The following is a 22,739-nucleotide window of genomic DNA, read 5'->3' as shown; positions in this document are numbered from 1 at the left end:
ATCTTGGGCTGAGTAGTTGCCATACCAGGCAGGGATGCAGCCGGATAGGATGTTTTCTATGACACATCTGTAGAAGTTTGAGAGAGTCGATGCAGACATGGCGAATTTCTTTAGCTTCCGTAGGATGTAGAGGCTTGCTGGGCTTTCTTGACTATTGCATCAACATGAGTGGACCAGGACAGACTGTTGGTGATGGTGACCCCCAGGAACTTAAAGCTATCGACGACCATCTCCACTTTGAAGCCATTGATGTAGACCGGGGTGTGTGTCGTACCATGCTTCCTGAAGTCAATGATTTAGTCTTTCCAACATTTAGAGGGAGGTTGTTTTCGATACACCATGCAACTAAGTGATTTATCTCCCTTCTGTAGGCTGATTCATCGCTGTTTGAGATACGACCCACCAAAGTCGTATCATCTGCAAACATAGATTGAATTGGAGTTGAATCTTACCACACAGTCGTGTGTGTATAGGGAGTACAGTAAAGAACTGAGCACACATCCTTGCGGGGCCCCGGTGTCGAGGACTATTGTGGAGGAGGTGCTGTTACCTATCGTGACTGATTGCGATCTGTTGGCGAGGAAATCAAGGATCCAGCTGCACAGGGAGGGGTCAAGTTCAAGGTTGCAGAGTTTGGTTATTAGTCTTGTTGGGGTAATGGTGCTGAACGCGGAGCTGTAGTCTATGAACAGCAGTCTGACGTAGGTGTTGTCGAGTTGTTCGAGTGTTGATTGTAGGGCCAGAGAGATAGCATCTGCTGTGGATCGGTTGCCGCAGTAGGCGAACTGCAATGGATCGAGACCATCTAGGAGGCTGGCGTTGATATGTTTCATGACTAGCTTCTCAAAGCTTTCATGATAACACACGTCAGGGCCACCGGTCGGTAGTCATTGAGGCAGGCTACATTACAGCACATTCAAAAAGACAACTTCTTCGGGGCAGCACGGTAGCATGGTGGTTAGCATAAATGCTTCACAGCTCCAGGGTCCCAGGTTCGGTTCCCGGCTGGGTCACTGTCTATGCAGAGTCTGCACGTCCTCCCCGTGTGTGCGTGGGTTTCCTCGGGGTGCTCCGGTTTCGTCCCACAGTCCAAAGATTTTCGGGTTAGGTGGATTGGCCATGCTAAATTGCCCGTAGTGTCCTAAAACGTAAGGTTTGGGGGGGGAGTTGTTGGGTTACGGGTATAGGGTGGATACGTGTGTTTGAGTAGGGTGATCATTGCTCGGCACAACATCGAGGGCCGAAGGGCCTGTTCTGTGCTGTACTGTTCTATGTTCTTATAGTGTTTTCACAGAGAGGTCAAGAGCTTAAAAATGCAACATTAGTTTAATAATTTCCAACTGTGTACATTCTGGGGGGGTCCTCAATAGTTCACCCTCAGGAGAAGGATTAAATGAGCAACAGCAACTTGCAACTTCTGCATTTTGTATTTAACTCCGCACACGCAAACAGACGTTACAATCAGTTTCAGTGGAGTAACGACAGTAAGCATGGCAATTCTTCTTTCATTGCAACTATAAAATTCAGGCCTGAATTTGCTCTCTGATAAATAATCTAGGAATCAACATCTGAATGATAAATAACAAATTATAATATATAAAATGAACTCAGCATATCATCACTGAAGATCACTTTATAGAAGCACAGGTATCTGGATACGTTTTGCTGTAATTTGGTCAGAATGCAGGTAACTCATTAAACAACAATACATTAGATCATATTAGTATTCAAACAAATGGAGGACAGAAAATCTTGGAGAGAACTAACATGACAGAACTTTGGAATTATTTGTTACAAAAGCAGAATACTACAGATATTGGAAATCTGAAGTAAAAACAAAAAACGCTGCAAATACTAAGCAGGTCTAGCAGCATCTATGGAAAGAGGAACAGAATTAACAATTCAGATTTTCATACTTAATCAGAACTCCTGAAATGATAACCTTCCCATAGATGCTGCCAGACGTGCCGAGTGTTCCCAACATTTACTGTTTTTGTTTTGGAACTGCATATTCTTTATTTAAGCCCAAATACAGGGATACAGGTGACAGGAAGAAAACATTCAAAAACTTGTTTGTAGAGAACAGCAATACGAGTGCCAGGAAACTATTTATCCCCCAATCTTGTGGGAATCTACGACTGGGCCAACAATCAAAGCATCATCAGTATACGTTTGGTATGGAAAAAGACAGAGGGCGTGATCCAACGGCCATACTGCGCCAGAAAAGCAGGTTGGGCAGCGTGGCCGCGGAAAGCCAGGAGATCCCACTCCTGGGATATGCCTGCTCGTGGTGCCTCGCGAAATTCAACACAACCTCGCGATACATTGTGATGTGAATTCCCCCCACAATGAGTAGGATCACGTTTTGGCAAATCTGCCTATTAGAGTGAAGCAGTAAGCCTCATCCTAATGTGCAGATTCTCGAGGCCCCTGAGGCTTTGGAATCAACCAATTCGCCCTAGAGACCTCAGACAAACAGTGTTCAGCACTGGTCCCCGCAAATGGGGAGCAGATGGAACGGCACTCATTAGGGTCTCCCAGGGGATTGGGTGCCCCTGCCTGCATGCCTTTTGGGCAGGTTTGTGCCACATGGATACCCTGGCAGTGGGAGCCTGGCACCCTGGCAGTGCCACCTGGGTGTCAGCCTGGCACTGCCATGGTGCACAGGTGGCACTGCCAAGGTGCCAGACTGACCTTTTGTGTGCGCGCACGATCGGATTAGGGTTTCCAAGTGTTGGGGGGGATGCTGGGGCGCCTCCCATATTTCGTTCGGGCTGGAGGAGAGGTCGGGCCTCGGACACCACTGTACAAAACATGGCTGTGTGTGGCATCAGCTGCGCGTTCCCCGTTTAGGCCCCTTATTCAACGCGAGTCTCGTTGAATAGCCATTTGTTTCTCGGCACTGCAAGTGCTGGGAAATACACAGCTAAATGCGCTCCCTTGGGGAATTTGTTCCCTTTTTGGAAAATCACCCCCGGAGAATTGCACAGTAAAAATATTTAATTGGAGGAAAGCCAATTTCAGTGACTGGATAAATTTGAATGAAAGGTAGGCAGGCAAAACTGTAATGAAACAATGGGCTGCCTTGAAAAGGGAGACGGTTTGGGTATAAGCAAGCCAAAACTCAGATGAAGAATTAGATATAAGTGAGATAAAACTGAAAAAGGTGTATGAAAGGTCTCAGGTTGATAATATAAAAGAGAACCTGGTTGAATGTGGAAAGTTCAGACGGGTAGTGAAAAAGAAAATAAGCGGGGCAAGGAAGAATATAAGAAGAGACTGTCAACTACCCTAAAACAAAACCAAACATCTTCCACATGTATATAAATGGGAAAAAAGCTAGCAAAAGGAGGGTGTAACCAATTAGGGCCCAAAAGAGTGATTGATGCAAGCAAGCAAGTGCATGGCTGAAATACTAAATGGAGTACTTTGCATCTGTCTTTATCAAGTAACAAGTGGGGTGGAGAAGGGTGAAATAAAAGATGCAGTGTAGTTGGATTTCTAAAAGGCATTCAATAAGCACCACTTAAAAAAGGCAACAACACAAGATATCTGCTCATGGTGTTGGGAATTATTTTTTTTTGTAAATTTAGAGTACCCAATTAATTTTTACAATTAAGGGGCAATTTAGCTTGGCCAACCCACCTACTCTGCACATCTTTGGGTTGTGGGGGCGAAACCCACGCAGACATGGGGGAATGTGCAAACTCCACATGGACAATGACCCAGAGCCGGGATTGAACTTGGGACCTCGGCGACGTGAGGCAGCAGGGCTAACCCACTGCACCACCGTGGTGCCCATAGTGTTGGGAATTATAGGTTAGCATGGATAAAAAGAATTGGGTAACTAATAGGAAAGTGAGAAGTGGAATAAATGGATCATTTTCAGGTTGACAAACTGTAAAGAGTGGAGTGCCACAGGGCTCAGTGCTGGGGCCTCAACTATTTACGATCGACATCGATAACTTGATTGAAGGGACAGATTAGACTGTAGCCAACGTTGCTAATGATACAAAGACAGAAAGGAAAGCAAGTTGTGAGGAGGATAGAAAGAGACTCAAAAGAGATATAGTTTGGTTATTTGCGTTGGCAAAACTTGGCAGATGGATTAAAATCTGGGAGAATGTGACGTTGTCCACTTTGGGGGAAATAATGGAAAATCAGAATATTATTTAAATTGAGAGTGACTGCAGAATGCTGCTGCGCACAAAAATCTTTCCTCTTGTGTGGGAGAATCTAGAAATGGGCTACTGTTTAAAAATAAGGGTTCACCCATTTAGGAGATTAGGTGAATTTTTATGAGTTTTGGAACTTCCTTCCTCAGAAGGCAAGCAGAGTATTTGACTATTTTTAAGGCAGAGGGAGTTAGATTCCTGATAAGCAAGTGATGAAAGGTTATCATGAGTTAGGGTAGGATGGAGTTGAGTTTATAATCAGATCACCTACAATCTTATTGAATGGCAGTGCAAGCTCATAGGTCTGAGGGGCTTATTCCTGCTCCTAATTTGTATGCTTGTATCTTCCTGAAATATACAAGATTCTGAGGGAGCTTGAAAGGGTAGATGCAAAGTGGATAGTTTCCCCCGTGGTGAATCTAGAACTAGGGATCACAGTTTAACAATGTGGAGTCTCCCATTTAAGACTGATATGGTGAGGAATCTCTTCTCTCAGGAGGGCCATTAAGAATTCTTTGGAATTGTCTTTCACAGAGCAGTGGTGGTTGGATCATTTAATATACTCAAGGCTGAGTTAGACATATCTTGATCCACAAGGGTGTCTGGGATAATGAAGGGCAGGCAGGAAAGTGGAGTTAAGGTCACAATCACGTCAGCCATGACATTATCGAACGGCAGAGCAGGTTCGATGGGTCAAATAGCCTACTCTCAAAACAAATTAATTATTTTAATACATTCAGACGATGCTGTCTACACATGGGAACAATCAGGAAAATATTTTTTTGGTAACTAGCTTTGACGATGTTAATTTATTTGAATTGGTAATTGTTATTGGCAACTATCAAACAGGATTCCAAAGGGGTAAATGGAAGCATTACATGGAAATAATCAACGGGTGTAGAAATTACAGGTGATTTATACAAGTTATTCCAACAAGATTTATGGTCCAAAACATTAAAAATAATATGTATTAAGTTATCCAAATGACAAATTGAGGATTTTATTATTAATATCTGTTCTGGGGAGTTACATTTTCAGCAAAAGTTGTAGAAAATAAAGGAGCCAAGTATTCAGTCAAGTATATGCAAAATAGGGCATGCATTGTGAAAACAGACCAACTTTTCCTGCATCTGTGAGGACACAACAAAATATTGGGGATACCAATGTGATTGACAAATAATCCCATTTAAAAAAAAATAAAAGCAAGGAATGAACATGTTCTTTCTTTTCCTCATGCATTTACCTCAGTATTCAGGTCCAATTTACAATTCCTCAGTGATTCGTTTTCACTTTCAACCTCAGCTAGAAATTTCTTGATATCTGTCAACTGGAATTAAACAGATACAATTAAAATCTATTGAACACATGTAGATCCACTGCACCGTTCTTACAGAGACAGAGGTCCCTTTTTGTTTTCCTCTCCAACCTCAAATTATATAAACATTGATATGTCTTTGTTTCGGGGGGTTTAAACTAATTCAGCAGGGGGATGGGAACCTAAATTGTAGTCCCAGTGTACAAGATGTTGAGAGTAGTGAGGTCAGGGATAGGGTTAAAAGTTCGAAAGAGGGCACTGGCAAGCAAGATGCTGGTTTGAAGTGTGTCTACTTCAACACCAGGAGCATCCGGAATAAGGTGGGTGAGCTTGCAGCATGGGTTGGTACCTGGGATCTCGATGTTGTGGCGACTTCGGAGACATGGGTAGAGCAGGGACAGAAATGGTTGTTGCAGGTTCCAGGATTTAGATGTTTCGGAAAGAACAGAGAAGATGGTAAAAGGGGGGGGGGGGGGGGCATTATTAATCAAGGAAAGTATTATTACGGCGGCAGAAAGGACGTTTGAGGACTCATCTACTGAGGTAGTATGGGCCAAGGTTAGGAACAGGAGAGGAGAGGTCACCCTGTTGGGAGTTGTCTATAGACCTCCGAATAGTTCCAGAGATGTAGAGGAAAGGATAGCAAAGATGATTCTCGACAGGAGCGAGAGTAACAGGGTAGTTGTTATGGGGGACTTTAACTTTCCAAATATTGACTGGAAATACTATAGTTCGAGTACTATAGATGGGTCAGTTTTTGTGCAGTGGATGAAAATGGAATAGTGTAGGTTAGATAGGCTTCAGATGGTTTCATGGGTCGGCGCAACATCGAGGGCCGAAGGGCCCGTACTGCTGTAGCCATCTAAGATGGACACTGGGCTACAAAATGGAGAACTGCTAAGGCTGCAGGGAAAAACAGTCTTAGTGAGGACAAGCAGTTTGCAGAAGACTAATTTGCATTCTGCACGTACAGAAACCAGTTTTTGGCCAGGTGCAGAGTTTCAGCCAACGGTGTAAATGGCAACAGATCTACATAGTAATGAGGTGATCCTGATCCAGACCCCGCACAATAGAAACATTTAAGTATCAATGGATACTTTTGAGTAGACGCCCAGACAGAGTGGCACCACAGTAACCAACACAAAGAACCATAGGGACCGCCCCACCCATCGAGGAACGACCCTCAGATTGGGGGGTTTGGAAGATATCGATTGGGAAAGGCCCAATCGATACATGGCAGGTAAAAGGACCGCTCCGAAGGGGCACGGACTTCGGGGACCTATAAGAATAGACCCTGCACATGGTTCGGTCTGCTTGCTCCGGCCCAGGACTGCTGCTTTGCTCCGGCCCAGATCTGCTGTTGCTTCCAGACTCCGGCCCATGCTTGTTACATCGCATCCTGACTCCAGTTTCATCACCGGCCATTGAGCATCAGCCATCGAACTGTAAGTGCCAATACAACGATCACTACGTGATCCAGGCCTTGCTAGATCCTGACAACTTTAAGTACCTGAGAGTTGCAGACCAAGAACGGGACGAAGGCCTTGTTTCCTGACCTTGACTGTTCCTGTCTAGATAAGTATTTTAGTTGTTTAGTATTAGAAGTAAGTTAGTCTCTTTAGCGTATGCATGTGTATTTATTATATTTGTCATAATAAATATCAATCGTTTGGACTTACTAATCGGTGTACAGATTTATTACTTTGAACCTGACCTTGATATACTTGTGAGGTGTCTAAATACGGCACCTGGCGACTCCTGAGCATAATTACATACACAGAGCCATAGTAGTGTTAAGCACACGGCCTTTAAACGGAGGCGTGTTAATACACTCCAGTAAAACGAGCAACACTGCGCTGTAATGTTTTATAACTCTATAACACAATGTTTCAAGCAAATAGTCAAAAATCTGACAATGAATAAACTTTGATATTTTCAAGGGATTTAATTTCCGATGGCATTGATGTAACTGCTGAAAATGTTGCTTAAACTAATTTTATAATGATAATAGATGAGCAATAATGCTAAAGTTTTAGGATGGATGTGTTCTGATCTAAGATTACCAGCGACACTGATCCTTGTATAGAGAAGCAGCCTTAGTAGAAATATCTCTGATGATTCTCGACAGGAGCGAGAGTAACAGGGTAGTTGGTATGGGGGACTTTAACTTTCCAAATATTGACTGGAAATACTATAGTTCGAGTACTATAGATGGGTCAGTTTTTGTGCAGTGCGTGCAGGAGGGTTTTCTGACACAGTATGTAGACAGGCCAACAAGGGGCGAGGCCACATTGGATTTGGTACTGGGTAATGAACCCGGCCAGGTGTTAGATTTAGATGTAGGTGAGCACTTTGGTGATAGTGATCACAACTCGGTTATGTTTACTTTAGCAATGGGCAGGGATAGGTATATACCGCAAGGCAAGAATTATAGCTGGGGGAAAGGCAATTATGATGCTATTCGGCAAGATTTAGGATGTATAGGATGGGGAAGGAAACTGCAGGGAATGGGTACAATCGAAATGTGGAGCTTTTTCAAGGAACAGCTACTGCGTGTCCTTGATAAGTATGTACCTGTCAGGCAGGGAGGAAGTTGTCGAGCAAGGGAACCGTGGTTTACTAAGGAAGTTGAAGCACTTGTCAAGAGGAAGAAGGCGGCTTATGTTAGGATGAGACATGAAGGCTCAGTTAGGGCACTTGAGAGTTACACGTTAGCCAGGAAGGACCTAAAGGGAGAGTTAAGAAGAGCGAGGAGAGGACACGAAAGGTCATTGGCGGATAGGATCAAGGAAAACCCTAAGGCTTTCTATAGGTATATCAGGAACAAAAGAATGACTAGAGTAAGATTAGGGCCAATCAAGGATAGTAGTGGAAAGTTGTGTGTGGAATCAGAGGAGATAGGGGAAGCATTAAATGGATATTTTTCGTCAGTGTTTACACTGGAGAAAGACAATGCTGTCGAGGAGAATACTCAGGTTCAGTCGACCAGGCTAGATGGAATTGAGGTTCACAAGGAGGAGGTGTTAGAAATTTTGGAAAGCGTAAAAATAGATAAGTCCCCTGGGCCAGATGGGATTTATCCTAGGATTCTCTGGGAAGCCAGGGAGGAGATTGCAGAGCCTTTGTCCTTGATCTTTATGTCGTTTTTGTCGACAGGAATAGTGCCGGAAGACTGGAGGATAGCAAATGTTGTCCTCTTGTTCAAGAAGGGGAGTAGAGACAACCCTGGTAATTATAGACCTGTGAGCCTTACTTCGGTTGTGGGTAAAATGTTGGAAAAGGTTATAAGAGATAGGGTTTATAATCATCTTGAAAAGAACAAGTTGATTAGCGATAGTCAACACGGATTTGTGAAGGGTAGGTCATGCCTCACAAACCTTATTGAGTTTTTTGAGAAGGTGACCAAACAGGTGGATGAGGGTAAAGCGGGTGATGTGGTGTTTGATAAGGTTCCACACGGAAGGCTATTGCAGAAAATAAGGAAGTTTGGGATTGAAGGTGATTTAGCGATTTGGATCAGTAATTGGCTAGCTGAAAGAAGACAGAGGGTGGTGGTTGATGGCAAATGTTCATCCTGGAGTTCAGTTACTAGTGGTGTACCGCAAGGAACTGTTTTGGGGCCACTGCTGTTTATCATTTTTATAAATGACCTGGAAAAGGGTGTAGAAGGATGGGTTAGTAAATTTGCAGATGACACGAAGGTCGGTGGAGTTGTGGATAGTGCTGAAGGATGTTATAGGATACAGAAGGACATAGATAAGCTGCAGAGCTGGGCTGAGAGGTGGCAGATGGAGTTTAATGTGGAAAAGTGTGAGGTGGTTCACTTTGGAAGGAGTAACAGGAATGCAGAGTACTGGGCTAGTGGCAAGATTCTTGGTAGTGTAGATGAACAGAGAGATCTCGGCATCCAGGTACATAAATCCCTGAAAGTTGCCACCCAGGTTAATAGGGCTGTTAAGAAGGCATATGGTGTGCTAGCCTTTATCAGTAGGGGGATTGAGTTTCGGAGCCACAAGGCCATGCTGCAGCTGTACATAACTCTGGTGCAGCCGCTCCTGGAGTACTGCGTGCAGTTCTGGTCACCACATTATAGGAAGGATGTGGAAGCTTTGGAAAGGGTTCAGAGGCGATTTACTAGGATGTTGCCTGGTATGGAGGGAGGGTCTTACGAGGAAAGGCTCAAGGACTTGAGGTTGTTTTCGTTAGAGAGGAGAAGGCTGAGAGGTGACTTAATAGAGACATATAAGATAGTCAGAGGGTTAGATAGGGTGGACAGTGAGAGTCTCTTTCCCCGGATGGTGATGACCAACGCGAGGGGACATAGCTTTAAATTGAGGGGTGGTAGATATAGGACAGATGTCAGAGGCAGTTTCTTTACTCAGAGAGTAGTAGGGGTGTGGAACACCCTGCCTGCAACAGTAGTAGACTCCCCAACCTTAAGGGCATTTAAGTGGCCACTGGATAGACATATGGATGAAAATGGAATAGTGTAGGTCAGATAGGCTTCAGATGGTTTCACAGTTCGGCGCAACATCGAGGGCCGAAGGGCCCGTACTGCGCTGTAATGTTCTATGTTCTATCCCTTTTCCAGGTCTCTTTTGAAGGAGACTCTGAATTAAGCAGTTGATTATGACTAAGCCTAGAACTAGGACTGAACTTGAATGCTTAAAATAGGAAGACACTTAGCACATTTCAAAATATTCTGTGTAGGTCCTTACGCCATGCTGAAGATGGATACCATTGAATCTATGATCAAGTGATGTTCGGCATCGGGCCCTAACCAATAAGGGGGAGTGGGGGCACACTGGCCAGTTTCTATAGGCACCAATCAGAGCTTGATAACTCTTAACAAATAACAAATGAGCCCGTCAGCAAGCAATGCAGAAAACATTAGACTCTGATTTGTCGATTCCCCGAGAGTGGGAAAACAAGACGGGTCGAAATGCTGAGGCACGCGTGCACGAAGAACGAGAGGTGACTAAGGGAGGAGGGAGAGAAGTAAAAGCAGAAGATGCTGTGTTGTACTTTTCCAAAAAAAGGCGCAGGGTCGAGGGCAGGTCAGTCAGCAACAACAAGGCGAGGTGCAAGGTGCCAGGTGAAAGCCACAAGCCAATGTGTCTATTTCAGGCAGCACGGTAGCATTGTGGATAGCACAATTGCTTCACAGCTCCAGGGTCCCAGGTTCGATTCCGGCTTGGGTCACTGTCTGTGCGGAGTCTGCACATTCTTCTCGTGTGTGCGTGGGTTTCCTCCGGGTGTTCCGGTTTCCTCCCACAGTCCAAAGATGTGCAGGTTAGGTGGATTGGCCATGATAAATTTCCCCGTAGTGTCCAAAACTGCCCTGTGTTGGGTGGGGTTACTGGGTTATGGGGATAGGGTGGAGGTGTTGACCTTGGGTAGGGTGCTCTTTCCAAGAGCCGGTGCAGACTCGATGGGCCGAATGGCCTCCTTCTGCACTGTAAAATTCTATGGTCTATGACAATGTGAACCAGTAGGTCAGCAGCGAGTGGTGCAGTCAAGGGGAGCAGGCGAGGAGCGACATAATCCAGCCAGGGCTGAGGAAGGCAGGCTATCCAATAGAAGGCGAGGTACTGGGGCAGGGCGAAAGCCAGGAGATGGTGAGCCAGTTGGTTGGGGTCACCAGCTGTCGAACAGTGTGGGGCAACTCAACTCAGAGGGCGCTGATGAGGGCAGACTAGCCAGCAATAGCAAGCCGAGGCACGAGGTGCCGAGCATAAGCCATGAACCAGCCAGTCAGCAGGCATTGAGCAGCGAGGGGAGCAGGAAACTGACTCAACCCAGTGAGGGTCAAGGGAAGGCCGGCGAGCGCAAGGTGACGAATCAAGCTTTACCAGCACAAGGACATGACGAGTGAGGCAGTCTTGAAGACCCAAGGCGAGCGAGGTTAGTGAGATTGTGAGAATGGAGGAGTATGAGGGATGGAGGGGAGACTGTGAGGGGATGGTGGGAGACTGTGAGGGGATGGTGGGTGGAAAGAAAGCAAGGGTATGGAGGTGGGGGGCGCAGAATTCATCTTTGCGTTCTGTGGGGTTAGGGTGGGTAGAATCAAAAGGGGCATGACATCATGGGGGAGGGGGGGGTGGGTAGATATCCAGAAATTAAAGTGAGCGTGGGGCCCCACAATGTGTAAATCGCCTCTGACTTCAAGCAGTAACTTCTGAAGCTCCTTATCTCAGCTGGTGAAATTATTAGTCAGTGTCCATATATGATCAGAGGATCATGGCAATAAAATACATACTTTCTGCTTATCACTATGTCACTTGTATGTCCATCTAATGATGGTGCAAGCATTCACTTCGCAGTTGTCTCATGGCCAACTAGTGATTGTGATCATTGACAGGTTTAAGATGAGAGCTGGAAAGCCATTAATTCAAAGAGATAAAAATTAAAAATTATATCTTTTATCCCACTGAGAAATGGAAGAATAGGATTATCTTAATTAAAAACGCATTTTTAAAAAATGACATTTTTTATTACCGAATAAGTATATTTAAAGGATATATTTCTATTTAGGAATGATAATCCACATCAAATGTCCTTTATTCTAAAAAAATTAAAGATTTCGATTAACTTGCCATACAATGGAAACTATTTACAACCTTCCTGTTCCCGTGAGCTCTGCGAATACTGCTCGACCCCCCCCAGCTGAGTGCCGAGACAGCCAACAGTGTAATCACTCCTTTCAGATCAATGCTACAACAGATAAATGATCAGGCATTTGATTTACATGCTGCCCCCCGATATGCAAGAACTGTGGGGAAAAAAGGCCATATTAAGTGTTGGGCTCAGAAAACATCTAGCCAAGAATGTGCAAGAAAACAAAACACATCTAAACAGACTAGTCATATCTAGAATTAATAGACAAAGTTCAAGACCACTCAGAAGAGAACGTACCAGAGCTACTGCAGGAGCTGAAGGTAGGTGTTTTGTGGGCATGGGACAATCAACAATGTTTTTAGGTGCATCCAAAATTCGGAGGTCACGAAATCAAAACGGAAGTGGATACAGACACAGCGGTATCCCTAATTACGGAGACAAATTATAATCAAAAGGTGCAGCATCTGCCTTTAAAACCGTCAAATATAATCCTAAAACTGTACGCTGAAGAGGTTGTACCATTCTAAGAATGGATAATGGTGAAAGTAGAAGCAAATGGAAAGACGTTGAAGTTGCCTTTCACATTGCCTGTGGAAAATTTCCTGCTTCATTTGACAGTGCATGGTCGGCAAAGATATACTAGTAGACTCGAAGAGGAACTTGCAACAACTTCTGCTAAGTATGAGAAGGTGTTCGAAGATTCACTAGGCTCTAGGATTGGAATTTAGGTGCACTTAAAAATCAAGCCCAAATTGTACACCAAAATGTCTCAAAGCTAAAACCGTACCATACACCATTAGGCCAAAATATACAGAAGAACTAGAAAGATTAGTTCAAACAGGGTCATGAACCAGTTGTTACAAATGATTGGACAGAATGAATAATTCTTGTATTGAAACTTGATGGTTTAGTGAGAATATATGGAGATTTTAAAACAACTATGAACACAGTACTGTGCACAGATTTTATCCACTGCTGCTGATTGAAGACTTTGCTGGATTTATGGAGGGAGAAATTCAGTAAAATTAATCTTTCACATGGATATCTGCAGATGAATGTGGCGACAGAATCTCAGCCATTGCTCAACTTTTTGACACACAAAGGTCTATTATGTTGCAGAATACTTCCTTTTGGAATAACATCTGTTCTTGCTCTTTTTCAGAGATCCATGGATCAAATACTAAGTGAGCTGAATGGGGTGCAAAGTTGTTTAGATGACATACTCATCAGTGGTTCAAGGGAACAGGAACACTTGAAGAATTTGGAAGTTGCTCTAAAGCGTTTATAGAACCGCAACCTGAGAGCTAAAAAAGGAAAGTGTGACTTCTTCAAGCATCCATAAATTACCTGGGTCATATCATTGATAAAGATGGCTTACACAAGGAACCAAAGAAGATGGAAGCAAGCTTAGACGCAGCATGCCCTCAAAATATGACACAATTAAGGTTGTTTTTGTGGTGATATGCATCACTGTAAATACACAAGGGGTTAATGTAAATACACGTAGACTAGATAGACACTAGAGGGAGCACCAGAGACATGACACACAGACATTCAACTAATAGGTCAGTAAGATAGGACACGACCAATGGGCATTCACGATACACACAGAGGTGACACTACCACAGAGGGGCATTACACAAACCCATATATAAAGGACACAGCACACATGATCTTCCTCTTTCCAGTGGAGACACTCAGTGAGTACAGGCACAGGGTTGATTGAACATCACACCCACCACGTGGATTGTAGCAGACTGATTCGTTAGTCTGAGTAGCTATAGAAGGATTAACAGTAGAGTCGAATCCAAGTAGGAGAATTGTTAATAGTTCAATAAACGTGTTGAAGTTATCTCCATGTCTGAACCTTCCTTTGTCAGAGTGCACATCAAGGAAGCAGCTTATGCTAAGTCAAGAGCATAACAAAACATGGTACCAGTGAGTGACTGTTAAGTCCATATAGTTACAACTCAGTGAACAGTGACAACCAGCAACAACACCCAGGTAAGATGATCGAGATTCCAGTTCCACAGCGGCTTAGTTGCCACGGCAATCTCAGTGAAAACTGGCGTGCATTCAGGCAAAGGTTTGAGATCTTTCTGGCAGCAGCCGACCTACAAGACGTGGCCGATGCTGAAAAGACAGAGTTTCTGCTCACCATTGCCGGTGCCAGAGCAGAAGAAATCTTCAAAACATTCAGGTTCTCCAAAGGGCAAAACAGGAGCGACTTCCAGGCAGTCCTGGAAAAATTCGAACAATACTGCAAGGAAAACACAAACAAACCAACAGAAAACGATAAGAGAGGCGCAATACGCACAACGAGGCTGAGGTCCCGGAGCAGAGAATGTCAATTTTGATCGGAGGCCATCTGGAAAAAGGTACCGCACATGCGCAGTTGAGAGAAATGCGCAAAGTAAAGGAGCAGTGATCTGCGCATGCGCAATCACTTCCTACGCACTATGTCACACGTTTCGTGATGTCAGAGGCCCCAGACCATGCCCACTTAAAGGGGAAATGTCCCAAAACAAGAAAAAACATTTTAAAGCTGCAAAACCAGATTCCTTCACCTGGAACAACAGCACAATGCCTGAACTTCGACCAGTAGCTGAAAGTAACCTCCGCAGGACCCTGCAACAAGCAGTTAGCACCGCCCAAAGAGATGATACAGTCCTTGAAGGCTACAATTCTGACCTTGATTTCTTCTTTGGACATCATGAGCCCAATGCCAGCTCCGACACAAAAAGTGATGATATGGTCCTAGAAGACTACGACTCAGATGAAGATTTCATCATTGGAGATGGCGACCCCAGTACCAAATCTGAACCGCAACGAGATGTGTTCTACAGTGAAGAATCCGACACAGGCGCGGATGTGTTCTTCAGATTTGAGGATCTTCAGCCCAGCATATATGACATCCCGACTCGTGAGTGCAGGATTATGCTGCGGCCTGACACCAAGAGACAGAGAGTGGTACAAGCCAAAGAGAGCGGCCTGCTGCCACGCAGAGGGGTCCACGCACCGCAAAGGGTTCCCGACTCCACACAGAGAGTGGTCCACGCACCACAAAGGGTCCCAGCCTCTATACAGGAAGCGATGAAAGACTTCACAGTGAGACAACTGCACGTCTCCACACAAGAAGTGACTCCAGTGACACAAGCCTCCACAGCGAGCTCATGGACAGTCTCCACGATCTTGCAACGCAAGACTCCAAAGCGCAGTCCTTGCATGAACAAGACCATGAGGGTCTAGTAACCTCCTCTGAGCAACCAGCAGCAGACGATGCAAGTCTGCCCTGCTCAAGTGAACAACAGAAAGACTATGACAGTCTGCCATGCTCAAGTGCACAGCAAGAAGACTATGATAGTCTACCAGGCTCCAGTGAACAAGAAGGCAGCTCTGGCAGTCTACCCAGCTCAAGTGAACGACAAAAATCTACTGAGGCTCTACCCACTGTATGTGAGACAAGTGACAACGGCATCCCACTTCCCATACCAGATGTGCAAAGTGACAGACCTCAGCTAGTGTGTACAGAGGCACTCGACAATCACAATGAGACTACTGGTGCCTCCACATTACTTCAAACCTCATTCGCTCGAGCCTTTCCACAAGCAAATGCATTTTTGAATGTTTTGACTCCGGACGTGGTGCACCAAGAAACCTCAGCTGACTCAAGTGAACCCGCAATGACTCCGGACGGGGAGCGGCAAGAAACCAAAGTTGATTCAGGTGAACCAGAAAGGGCTCCAGACGGGGAGCATCGACAAAGCAAAACTGACTCAGGTGAAACAGACCAGACTCCAGACAGGGAGAATCAACAAGCCAAAGCTGATTCAAGTAAGCCGGACATGACTCCAGATGGGGAGCGCCGCGAACTCAGTGACGGCACGCTCAAGGAAACAGCAGATGCCACAAAGCACACTGACACGAGTAATTGTGTCAAGGACTCGTATTATCCACAGAGTGTGGCCCTTGAGCGCAGCAAACACAAAAACACAACCATCCAACACAACAACACAACCTATGAAAACCACATCAAAGACGATAACAAGCTGCGTACCAAAGGCAACCACGTCGACAACAAGCACGATAAACACAACGCCCTGGAAGTACGACTGGTACGACATGGTACAACTCTACCCATGAGGGACACTGTTACTGCTCAGCTCAGTGCAATGACAGACTATGGCAGGACGATGCATCTTCCAATTCACTTTTGCTGCACTACCAACAGGCAACCTGGCTTTCAGGACAGATGCCATCAAACGTCGCTGCCACAAGCATCGGAAGAAAAAAAGACTCCAAATCAGACAACAAAGTGATTTGACCACTTCTTGGTTCCTTATGCACAAGGACACTGATGGCATTCACAAGGACATGCCACCATCAACATCACCACCTCACCAACCAAACAAGAAAGACACTCGACCATAATAATTATGAATTTTGGATTAATGCATGTGATTTGGACTTATTGTTTAATGATAACTTGTACAGAGCATCACTTATCTACCTGTTTTTGTTCAATTTTCTTTAACACTGTACAGAAAATATGTAACACGAAAAAAAGGGGGATGTGGTGATATGTATCACTGTAAATACACAAGGAGTTAATGTAAATACACATAGACTAGACAGACACTAGAGAGAGCACCAGAGACATGACACATAGACATTCAACCAATAGGTCAGTAAGATAGGACACGACCAATGGGCATTCACGATACACACAGAGGTGACACTACCACAGAGGGGCATTACGCCAACCCATATATAAAAGACACAGCACGCATGATTTTCCTCTTTCCAGTGGAGACACTCAGTGAGTACAGACACAGGGTTGATTAAACATCACATCCACCACGTGGATTGTAGCAGACTGGTTCGTCAGTCTGAGTAGCTATAGAAGGATTAACAGTAGAGTCGAATCCAAGTAGGAGAATTGTTAATAGTTCAATAAACATGTTGAAGCTATCTCCACGTCTGAACCTTCCTTTGTCAGAGTGCACATCAAGGAAGCACCTTATGCTAAGTCAAGAGCATAACAAAACAGTTTTTAAGATAACAATAATAAATAAAATCAAAATCAAAAATTTAGCAGCACAACTGAAGCCTTTGCATATTTTGCAATGTGCCAAACAGGTATGGTACTGGTCAGAAGTTTGCGAAAGTGCATCCAATGAGGGAAATATGCTTTACAGAAGTCAGAGTTGACGGTTCATTATAATTCCAAGCTCTTTATAAAGTGGGGGCAGGATGGAGGGACACTGACAGTCAGGGACCTATATACGGACAGCAGGATCGTAACACTGAACGAACTGACGGAGAAATTCCAGCTAGCCAAGGGGAACGAGCGAAGGTACCTGCAACTCAAAAACTTCCTACGGTAGGAGGCAAGGATGTACCCAAAACCGCCACTACAGTCATTACTGGAAGAGTTACTGGACGCAAACATCCTAGGTAAAGGGAACTGTAGCGATAAGTACGAACGACTGGTAGAAAGGGCCAACACCATACTAGACACAACAAGAAAGAAATGGGAGGAAGACCCGGGAATTGAAATAGCATGGGGACACTGGAGCAATGCACTGCATAGGCTCAACTCCACCTCCGCGTGTGCAAGGTTCAACGCAGCTAAAAGTGGTACATAGAGCCCACTTAACAAGAACTCGAATGAGTAGGTTCTTCCCGGTGGAGGACAGATGTGAGTGGTGCCAAGGAGTCCCGGCCAACCACGCCCACATGTTCTGGTCTTGCCCCAGACTTGATGGGTACTGGACAGCCTTCTTTGAGGCAATATCCAAAGTGGTGGGGATGAGAGTGGAGCCATGCCCGAAAGTGGCAATCTTCGGGGTATCAGACCAGCCAGATCTATTTATGAGGAGGAGGGTGGATGCGCTTGCCTTTGCCTCCCTGATCGCCCGCCATAGAATCCTATTCGGCTGGCGGTCAGCAGCACCACCCAAAGCTGCAGACTGGCTGTCCGACCTCTCAGAATCTCTCCAAATGGAGAAAATTAAATACGCCACCAGAGGATCGGACGACGGCTTCCACACAACGTGGGAGCCATTCACCCAACTGTTCTGGGACCTGTTTGTGGCCATTCACCAAGCAGAAGAAGAATATCGAAGTAGTCAAGAATCAGGGGAAAGTAGCCAAGGCTTGATTGAGATGGGGGGGGAAACCGGGGGGGGGGGGGGGGGAGAACACAGGAGAAGGTGAGGGGAGGGGTCGAAGAGGGAAGGAGGAGACAGGGAATGAAAGACAGAGGGGAACCAGGAGAGGGGAGGAGAGGGAATGAAAGCTGGAAGGAGAGGAAAGGGAAAATGCTGGAAAATCTCAGCAAGTCTGGCAGCATCAGGGAGAGAAAAGAGCTAACGTTTTGAGTCCGATGACTCTTTGTCAAAGCTAACAGACAGAGAAAGTGGGAAATATTTATACCGTGGAGTGAGATTGAAAGGTGAGTCATAGCCACAGAAACCCAGGGAAACCGGGTGCTAATGGCCACAGATACCAAGGTGAGGAAAGTGTGCTAATGGCAGTCCCTAGAGAGGACAAAAGATGTGAAAAGTCATACAGCAGGGAAACTATCAGAGGATGAACTGTAGGTGTGGGGGGAGGGGAAGCAGAAGCAAAGAGGAGAAATGTGCAGGAAAGGTGGATAAGATTGGGCGGGAAAATTAAATGTATATTAAGAAAGAAAGGAATGGTAAATGACAATTAAAATGACATGAAAACAAATGGATCGAGGTGGGGTAGAGCTGATCATCTGAAGTTGTTGAATTCGATGTTCAGGCCGGAAAGCTTCAGCCTGCCTAACCGGAAGATATAGAACATAGAACAGTACAGCACAGAACAGGCCCTTCGGCCCTCGATGTTGTGCCGAGCAATGACCACCCTACTTAAACCCACGTAACCCGTATACCCGTAACCCAACAATCCCCCCATTAACCTTACACTACGGGCAATTTAGCATGGCCAATCCACCTAACCCGCACATCTTTGGACTGTGGGAGGAAACCGGAGCACCCGGAGGAAACCCACGCACACACGGGGAGGACGTGCAGACTCCACACAGACAGTGACCCAGCCGGGAATCGAACCTGGGACCCTGGAGCTGTGAAGCATTGATGCTAACCACCATGCTACCGTGAGGCCAAGATGAGATGTTGTTCCTCCAGTTTGCGTTGCGCTTCACTGGAACATTACAGCAGGCCAAGAACAGACATGTGGGCATGGGAGCAGGGTCTTTTGTTAAAATGGCAAGCAACAGGAAGGTCAGGATCCTGAATGCGCACAGACCGAAGATGCTCAGCAAAGCGATCACCCAGTTTCCGTTTGGTCTCTCCAATATAGAGGAGACCAAATGGTTGTGGGGGGGGGGGGGGGGAGAGAGAGAGAGAGAGAGAGAGAGAGAGAGAGAGAGAGAGAGAGAGAGAGAGAGAGAGAGAGAGCAGCGAATGCAGTAGACCAAATTGGAAGAGATGCAAGTGAAACGCTGCTTAACCTGTAATGAGTATTTTGGGCCTGGAAAGTTAGGCATCGAAGAGGTAAAGGGGAAGGTGCCATGGGTGATGGGAGAGGTACTGGGTATGGTGGAGGAGTGGACTAGATTGTCTCGGAGGGAACGGTCTCTGTGAAATGCTGACAGAGGGAGTGAAGGGAAGATGTGTTTGGTGGTGGCAACCCGCTGGAGTTGGCGAAAATGGCGGAGGATATGGAGGTTGGTGGGATGAAATGTGAGAACTAGGGGGACTCTATCCTTGTTTTGGGAGGGGGAGTGGAGGGGGCTAGGGCAGTGGCACAGGAGATGGACCGCACACTGTTGAGGGCCCTGTCCACAATTGTAGGTGGGAAATCATGGTTTAGGAAGAAGGAACACATTTTCGAAGCACCATTTTGGAAAGTGGCATCGTCGGAACAAATGTGAAGGAGGCGAAGGAGTTGAGAGAAAGGGATGGAGTCCTTACAGGGTGTAGGGTGCAAAGAGCTGGAAGGAGAGCACAGGAAATGACAACAATCTTGGCAAATACAGTAACAGAGAGTAAGAAAATATGGGAGAAAGACAGGACGAACGGCCGAAGTGGAAGTGAATGCACAACAAGGGCAGCGAAAACCGTCCGGGAGAAGCAAGCAACTCCAATACCAGATCTATTCTCGTATTGCCCTCTCTGTATTGGACATAACTACTGTAATTGTTTCTCCGGCACCCAAATGTCTATATATCTCCCAAGTTTTCCACCCCCCCACAACCATGTGCCTATTTATTTGTTAAACGTAATATTGCTAACTGTACAGAGTTCTGTTTTTGAGCTCGTGTACAATATCCTACCTGTTTCTTTATATATATTTCAATCCGTGTATATAACTGTAAATATAGTATGTTCAAAAAGCCAATAAAAAACATTTATTAAAAAAAAATAATTCCAAGCTGAAGTTGCAACTTGCTTGCAGTGCATCACCTATGGGGTTGTCTCACACATAATGCCTTCAAAAGCAAAACGACCGATAGCATTTGCATCGTAAACTCATACTCGCATTGAAATGAATTATGCTCAGCTAGAAAAAGAGGTTCGGGGCATCATTTTCGGGGGAAGAAGGTTCCACCCTACCTTTATGGACGTCATTTCACTCTTGATAGATCGTCAACCCTTGATGACAATCTTTGGGCTGTATAAAGGTATACTTTCTTTGGCAGCTAATAGGTTACAAAGATGGTCATTGATATTGTCTGCCCACATACGATTTCCAATAACGCAAGTCAGAACAGCATGTAAATGCTGATGCTTTGTCTAGATTGCTGTTACAAGTCAAGATTGAGTCTGAAGAACATTTTGTCAATATACTGTATTTCTTGCTCATGGATAATGTACCTGTGACTTCATCTCCAGTTCAGAGACACAATAACTGATCCAGTGATGGGGAAGGTGATGGACTTGGACCAAAAAGGAAGGCTGTCAGACGTTCATTGGAAAAATCTGGACCTCAAGTCCTACATCACAAGATGACTGGAGTTTACGATGCAGAATGAGTCTTATTATGGGGACTCAATGACTATTCCTCAATGCTTGCGCAGTAGAGTCCTTGATGAACTACATGAGGGACATCCTGATGTGGTGAGGATGATGGAACTGGCATGCAGTTATTTTTAGTGGCCAGAGTTAGATCCTCAAATTGAAGAGAAAATAAGGCAATGTCAATCCTATGCAAAACTAAGGAACACGCTACCAATGCAACCTCATATGTGGGAATGGCTGACATGGCGTGGCAGAGAATACACAGGTTATGCTGGTCCAGTGAAGGGTCACATGTTCTTAGTGATTGTGGAGGCACACTCCAAGTGGCCAGAAGTCATGATCATGAAGTCAATAATGACTGAACAGACCATCGAGAAACTAGGCAAAATATTCACAAGTTTTGGAACACCGGAACAGATTGCAGGAGACAATGGTGCTTAATTCACTTCGAACGAGTTTGAGGGCTACTTGAAGGGGAACGGTATATATCATGTTAAGTCAGCTCTGTATCATCCTCTAACAACTGTATTGGCCGAGCGTTTTGTTCAATCCTTGAAACATTCTATGAAAGTGTTGAAGGACCAAGGAACATTAGCAAGATGAACAAATTCCTGATGCTACATCACCCTGCGCAAGTGCACAGTCAATTCGAGCCCCTTTCATCCCAGAGCCACAAGGGAATTAACCAATAACTCATAAAATTCCCGAAGTCTTTGGCTCTTAGATATCCAATAATTACAGTCACCAGGTTTGCAATTTGAAACTTATTTACTGTTTATATATAACAAGAATAATGATGAAATATACAGTAATTACAACTGGATAACAACAAACTAACTTACTAGCTCCTTTTATTGGCCCACCCCACTACGCGTACACAAACATAACAAGACAGGCAAAAGGGAGGGGGGAGGATGAAATTAATAAGTGTGATGGTCAAAAGATAAGCGTCTTTGCTTCCAATGGTGATTTTCCAGCATGCTTGCCTCACAGCCAGCTTGTAAATTAAAGTAGTTGGTATGCAGCTTGCAATGATCTTCTCTGTAGTTTACAAATGTATTACTCACAACTTTTCCTGGAGAGACCCCTTTGCTTTAGTTTGTGGTGTATTTCCAGGGCTCTGCCTTTTCTGGAGAGAGAGTTGGTCAGTTTATATCAGCCTTTCTGCAGAGAAAGGTGATCGATTCTGGACTCTGCTAGCACAGCCTGTAATGGTTCTCCTGTACATAGATTTTCATCCGGTTCCCTGCCAGTTCAGAAACACAGTACTTTACGAAGAAAAACAGAGAGGGGAGAGGAGAGCAGTCAACTGAAGTCAACTGAAACAAAAACGCATCCCTTGAAGCTCAGAAACATTTCAGTGGGATCAGATCCAATCACCACATGTTACTGGCCAGAGCACAGCCTTTTCAGGCAATTCATTGGCCAACAGCAATCAAACCGGGTCACCACAGATGCCAGTCAATCTCGGTCATTAGTGCCGGTCCATCTGCAATCACCAATTTAAATCATCACAGCCTCCTGGATCCTTCTGTTTGAATTAAAAACACAGACTGCTTGTCACAGATCCATTAAACATCCATGAATCAAAAATGTAAAAAATAAAAGGTGTAATAA

General features: G+C 45.0%; 1 protein-coding gene across 4 annotated transcripts in view; it reads right to left on the bottom strand.

The window, feature by feature from the left end:
• LOC119971178 (myosin-3) overlaps nucleotides 1-22,739 on the bottom strand; it is a 1,049,419-nt gene that overhangs the window by 551,652 nt on the left and 475,028 nt on the right. For 3 of the 4 annotated variants that reach the window (XM_038806379.1, XM_038806380.1, XM_038806382.1), the window contains exon 13: nucleotides 5,419-5,502. The exons of the other annotated variant lie outside the window; for it this stretch is intronic. In XM_038806379.1, the coding sequence (XP_038662307.1) occupies nucleotides 5,419-5,502 (84 nt within the window). The remainder of the gene's footprint in view (nucleotides 1-5,418; nucleotides 5,503-22,739) is intronic. 4 annotated transcript variants of the gene reach the window in all.

The sequence above is a fragment of the Scyliorhinus canicula genome, chromosome 9 (genome assembly GCF_902713615.1).
Source record: "Scyliorhinus canicula chromosome 9, sScyCan1.1, whole genome shotgun sequence".
In the NCBI taxonomy this organism is placed as follows: domain Eukaryota; kingdom Metazoa; phylum Chordata; class Chondrichthyes; order Carcharhiniformes; family Scyliorhinidae; genus Scyliorhinus; species Scyliorhinus canicula.
The sequence above is the reverse complement of the archived record's forward strand: the minus strand, read 5'-3'. Positions and strand labels throughout refer to the sequence as shown.